The sequence below is a fragment of the Amyelois transitella genome, chromosome W (assembly GCF_032362555.1).
Source record: "Amyelois transitella isolate CPQ chromosome W, ilAmyTran1.1, whole genome shotgun sequence".
Classification (NCBI taxonomy): domain Eukaryota; kingdom Metazoa; phylum Arthropoda; class Insecta; order Lepidoptera; family Pyralidae; genus Amyelois; species Amyelois transitella.
The window spans coordinates 10,046,187-10,052,394 of record NC_083536.1 but is presented as its reverse complement, the minus strand read 5'-3'; the positions used below and the strand labels follow the sequence as shown (position 1 = coordinate 10,052,394).

The window sequence follows — 6,208 nt, the reverse complement described above, 5'->3', positions numbered from 1 at the left end:
ACTTTGTATGAAGAAGCACAGGTTCTTAGTGTGCGTAAACTGTTTATATTGAAAAAATTCTTTCTAAAGCACAAACAAGTAGTAAAATCTGACATGTACAATGATCTGAATAGATCTTCCACTGATGAACACTCGTTTTGCTCAAAAATTTGACCCTTTTGTCTCTTGCCTTATTTATAATAAACTTTCCCGTATCTCGAATTTCAAAAGGGAAAGTCCTAATAAAGCTAAATCCACTATAAAAACACTTTTAATGGATTGGAGTTACATCGAAACAGAGAATTTCTTACAAACTGTATCTTAAATTTAACCACTTTCTTTTTTCAACGTTAAATTTTTGCATGAATTTAGTTAGTTATATATTTTTTTACTGAAATTGTATTTACTTTTGAGCGATGAAATGTAAAATTTTTGTAATTAACAAATCAAAATTTATTTTCTCTTGGTATGCATGTAATTTGTAAGCAGAATTTTGTCGAGTAACTCCCATCCGGCCCGGTGAGCCTGCCCCGGTGACGGGACGGTTGGGAAAAATTGATTCATCGACCCCGGTAGATCGGCCCCGTCGACCAACGGGGTAGATGGCACAGATTAAGTATCAACCATCCCGGTGTGTGTTTTGAACGGGGCGGATAGCACAGAGTGAGTAGCATACGGCCCGGTAGTGTGAAGTAGGAAGAGTTAAATAAAAAAGGTTTGTAAGGTACAATCAGTTTTTATTTTTGACACAAAAACGTTATACATACAAAAATCTATAAAACATTATCTTTAAAAACTCACAGCTAGATATGTTTTAGCAAACGACATTTACTCACACTATCTCCTTACATCGATTACTCTTTATGACTAACATAGCAAATAACAATAGGGCTCAAAAATTCTTGGAAACAGCATCGAACAATAGAACAAACTACCCTTATCTACGAGTATAGTGCAACCAACCAATAGGAAGCGCATCACAAACGCATTGTCCTGTGACATCAGTCGCTCTAAAGCGGTCACAGTTGTGTGTGGTGTCGCATGTCGGTGTTGTTTTATATTGTGAGGGTACATAACTAGGTAAGTGAAGTGACTTAATATTGCTATTTGACTATGTATTTCTATTATTAGTAAATGTTAATGATTCTCAACAATAATTAAATTAATTATTTTAGATTTCATAACAAAATATGGAAGAAGAATTCCCAAGTTGCTCTATTGGCCAATCAGCTATTACACATGTAAAAAGAAACGGTGGCACTGTTCTTTTACGTGGAGGACACCAATATGTATTAAAGGAAAAATATAAAAATGGAACCGCAGCATGGGAATGTATTAACAGAAAAAAACAGAAATGTGGTGGCAAAATAACTGTTAAGGTTAGTGTTTTAGTTTAAGGTTTAATTTAATAAGAATTATGAAGTTTTGAGATTACCCTCAAAACCAGTAGGTGTATCTATGAAGTTTTGAAAATTGGTTAAAATAATAGCTTTGTCTTATTTCATCAATACATACACAGCTGATGATTTTTTTATGTGTTTGTTTGTAAATGACCATATATGTATGCCAATTATGAAAAAAAACGATTCTTTTGAGACAATTAACTTAAATTTATCTTCCTTTTTTATAGGACAATCAAATTGTAACAGAGAAGAGACATGAATGTCAACCGGATTTCATTAAAAACGAAATTGATGAGGCTTTATTTAAATGCAAACAAGATGTATCGTCACCTGAATTCCCAACTGTTACCTCAGTCTATAATGCTGCAGTTGCATCCTACAAAAACTCTGGCTTTGATTTGATACAGAAAATTCCACCTTTAAAAAGTGTAAAAAGTACATTATACCGAGCGAGAAATGCCTCAAAGGGAATGAAAAAAATTAAATACACGAATTTGGCAGAAGTGGAGATACCGTCAACATGCATGGATTTTTTATTAGCCGATTATTCATATGATGAACAACGTATTTTAGTATTTTCTTCTCAAAGAAGCAGAGCAGTCATATCTCAGGGTAAACATTTTATGGGTGACGGAACATTCAAAAGCTGCCCAACTCCATTTCTGCAGCTCTACACAATACATTGCGACATTGGTAGCACCGACAAATCAACTAATATTATTCCAGTTGCTTATGCATTACTCAGCAGCAAAGATACTGATACATATGAAAAACTGTTTTATATAATTAAATCTCAAATACCAGACTGGAATCCGATTACATTCAAAACAGATTTTGAAATGGCAGCCATGAATGCTATTATATCAGTGTTTCCAAATGTTATAAGAAAAGGCTGTTATTTTCATTTTTCCAAAGCCGTATGGAAGAAAGGCAAAGATTTAGGACTAACTAAATCTAAAATAACCCGCAGGCAAGTTGCACTCTGTGCCGTACTCCCATACTTGCCACAAGACCAAATTTTTAATGGCTGGTTCTACATAGCTGCGCACAGCCCAGACGATAAAAAAAGCAAGATTTTTCGTAAATATATGGTTACTCAGTGGCTTCGCGATGATTTTATACCCCTATGGTGTGTATTTGGGGAGCGTCATAGGACTACCAATAATCTTGAGTCTTGGCACAACAAACTTAACAAGCTTATCAAAAAGAAACAACCGAATATAGTGGAATTAATTAAAGCACTGCAAAGCGACGCCTCTTATTACGAAGTTATATCACAACAAGATCGAAATGTATGTAATCGTTTGAAGCAGTCTATACATTGGGATAATTTTATCCTCGAAAAAACTTTAGAATTTATAGATGGACAAATAACAATAGGTCATCTTCTGGAAATGCTACGATAATTAGAAGTGATGAAACTTATCTGTGATTAAGATTAATAAATCAAAACAATTATTTATTATAATAATTGTTTTGATAATTAATGATAAGATTAATAAATCAAAATAATTAAGCAATTAGCATTTAGTGAAACTGAATCTTATCTGTGATTATAGTACTAGTAAGTTAAAAGCAATTATTTATAGTATAACTAAAAAATAAGGTAGCATTAAGTAAAACCGAAACACTACTACTGATAAACATATATATCTGTTATTTTAAATGTATAGTTAGTATAAAACAAAGATAATGTTTTATAGATTTTTGTATATATAATGTTTTTGTGTCAAAAATAAAAACTGATTGTACCTTACAAACCTTTTTTATTTAACTCTTCCTACTTCACACTACCGGGCCGTATGCTACTCACTCTGTGCTATCCGCCCCGTTCAAAACACACACCGGGATGGTTGATACTTAATCTGTGCCATCTACCCCGTTGGTCGACGGGGCCGATCTACCGGGGTCGATGAATCAATTTTTCCCAACCGTCCCGTCACCGGGGCAGGCTCACCGGGCCGGATGGGAGTTACTCCCTAGTTATGTACCCTCACAATATAAAACAACACCGACATGCGACACCACACACAACTGTGACCGCTTTAGAGCGACTGATGTCACAGGACAATGCGTTTGTGATGCGCTTCCTATTGGTTGGTTGCACTATACTCGTAGATAAGGGTAGTTTGTTCTATTGTTCGATGCTGTTTCCAAGAATTTTTGAGCCCTATTGTTATTTGCTATGTTAGTCATAAAGAGTAATCGATGTAAGGAGATAGTGTGAGTAAATGTCGTTTGCTAAAACATATCTAGCTGTGAGTTTTTAAAGATAATGTTTTATAGATTTTTGTATGTATAACGTTTTTGTGTCAAAAATAAAAACTGATTGTACCTTACAAACCTTTTTTATTTAACTCTTCCTACTTCACACTACCGGGCCGTATGCTACTCACTCTGTGCTATCCGCCCCGTTCAAAACACACACCGGGATGGTTGATACTTAATCTGTGCCATCTACCCCGTTGGTCGACGGGGCCGATCTACCGGGGTCGATGAATCAATTTTTCCCAACCGTCCCGTCACCGGGGCAGGCTCACCGGGCCGGATGGGAGTTACTCTAACTAGGTAAGTGAAGTGACTTAATATTGCTATTTGACTATGTATTTCTATTATTAGTAAATGTTAATGATTCTCAACAATAATTAAATTAATTATTTTAGATTTCATAACAAAATATGGAAGAAGAATTCCCAAGTTGCTCTATTGGCCAATCAGCTATTACACATGTAAAAAGAAACGGTGGCACTGTTCTTTTACGTGGAGGACACCAATATGTATTAAAGGAAAAATATAAAAATGGAACCGCAGCATGGGAATGTATTAACAGAAAAAAACAGAAATGTGGTGGCAAAATAACTGTTAAGGTTAGTGTTTTAGTTTAAGGTTTAATTTAATAAGAATTATGAAGTTTTGAGATTACCCTCAAAACCAGTAGGTGTATCTATGAAGTTTTGAAAATTGGTTAAAATAATAGCTTTGTCTTATTTCATCAATACATACACAGCTGATGATTTTTTTATGTGTTTGTTTGTAAATGACCATATATGTATGCCAATTATGAAAAAAAACGATTCTTTTGAGACAATTAACTTAAATTTATCTTCCTTTTTTATAGGACAATCAAATTGTAACAGAGAAGAGACATGAATGTCAACCGGATTTCATTAAAAACGAAATTGATGAGGCTTTATTTAAATGCAAACAAGATGTATCGTCACCTGAATTCCCAACTGTTACCTCAGTCTATAATGCTGCAGTTGCATCCTACAAAAACTCTGGCTTTGATTTGATACAGAAAATTCCACCTTTAAAAAGTGTAAAAAGTACATTATACCGAGCGAGAAATGCCTCAAAGGGAATGAAAAAAATTAAATACACGAATTTGGCAGAAGTGGAGATACCGTCAACATGCATGGATTTTTTATTAGCCGATTATTCATATGATGAACAACGTATTTTAGTATTTTCTTCTCAAAGAAGCAGAGCAGTCATATCTCAGGGTAAACATTTTATGGGTGACGGAACATTCAAAAGCTGCCCAACTCCATTTCTGCAGCTCTACACAATACATTGCGACATTGGTAGCACCGACAAATCAACTAATATTATTCCAGTTGCTTATGCATTACTCAGCAGCAAAGATACTGATACATATGAAAAACTGTTTTATATAATTAAATCTCAAATACCAGACTGGAATCCGATTACATTCAAAACAGATTTTGAAATGGCAGCCATGAATGCTATTATATCAGTGTTTCCAAATGTTATAAGAAAAGGCTGTTATTTTCATTTTTCCAAAGCCGTATGGAAGAAAGGCAAAGATTTAGGACTAACTAAATCTAAAATAACCCGCAGGCAAGTTGCACTCTGTGCCGTACTCCCATACTTGCCACAAGACCAAATTTTTAATGGCTGGTTCTACATAGCTGCGCACAGCCCAGACGATAAAAAAAGCAAGATTTTTCGTAAATATATGGTTACTCAGTGGCTTCGCGATGATTTTATACCCCTATGGTGTGTATTTGGGGAGCGTCATAGGACTACCAATAATCTTGAGTCTTGGCACAACAAACTTAACAAGCTTATCAAAAAGAAACAACCGAATATAGTGGAATTAATTAAAGCACTGCAAAGCGACGCCTCTTATTACGAAGTTATATCACAACAAGATCGAAATGTATGTAATCGTTTGAAGCAGTCTATACATTGGGATAATTTTATCCTCGAAAAAACTTTAGAATTTATAGATGGACAAATAACAATAGGTCATCTTCTGGAAATGCTACGATAATTAGAAGTGATGAAACTTATCTGTGATTAAGATTAATAAATCAAAACAATTATTTATTATAATAATTGTTTTGATAATTAATGATAAGATTAATAAATCAAAATAATTAAGCAATTAGCATTTAGTGAAACTGAATCTTATCTGTGATTATAGTACTAGTAAGTTAAAAGCAATTATTTATAGTATAACTAAAAAATAAGGTAGCATTAAGTAAAACCGAAACACTACTACTGATAAACATATATATCTGTTATTTTAAATGTATAGTTAGTATAAAACAAAGATAATGTTTTATAGATTTTTGTATATATAATGTTTTTGTGTCAAAAATAAAAACTGATTGTACCTTACAAACCTTTTTTATTTAACTCTTCCTACTTCACACTACCGGGCCGTATGCTACTCACTCTGTGCTATCCGCCCCGTTCAAAACACACACCGGGATGGTTGATACTTAATCTGTGCCATCTACCCCGTTGGTCGACGGGGCCGATCTACCGGGGTCGATGAATCAATTTTTCCCAACCGT

The 6,208-nt window shown here is 34.3% G+C and overlaps 2 protein-coding genes across 3 annotated transcripts; both read left to right on the top strand.

Moving 5' to 3' along the window:
• The first annotated feature begins 560 nt into the window (after positions 1-560).
• Positions 561-3,018, top strand: LOC106141768 (uncharacterized). Of its 2 annotated transcripts, XM_013343410.2 has the most exons (3): positions 561-1,059; positions 1,155-1,358; positions 1,610-3,018. In XM_013343410.2, the coding sequence occupies exons 2-3, from the start codon at positions 1,170-1,172 to the stop codon at positions 2,786-2,788; spliced, it is 1,368 nt and encodes a 455-aa protein (XP_013198864.1). In that variant the 5' UTR covers positions 561-1,059; positions 1,155-1,169; the 3' UTR covers positions 2,789-3,018. The 2 variants fall into 2 exon arrangements, with proteins under 2 accessions (XP_013198864.1, XP_060810158.1); XM_060954175.1 differs by having other exon boundaries at positions 561-1,358.
• Positions 3,019-4,010: 992 nt separating this feature from the next.
• On the top strand, positions 4,011-5,909 carry LOC132904259 (uncharacterized). The gene is made up of 2 exons (XM_060954186.1): positions 4,011-4,249; positions 4,501-5,909. Exons 1-2 carry the CDS (start codon positions 4,061-4,063, stop codon positions 5,677-5,679), a joined length of 1,368 nt encoding a protein of 455 aa, XP_060810169.1. The 5' UTR covers positions 4,011-4,060; the 3' UTR covers positions 5,680-5,909.
• Positions 5,910-6,208: the final 299 nt, after the last annotated feature.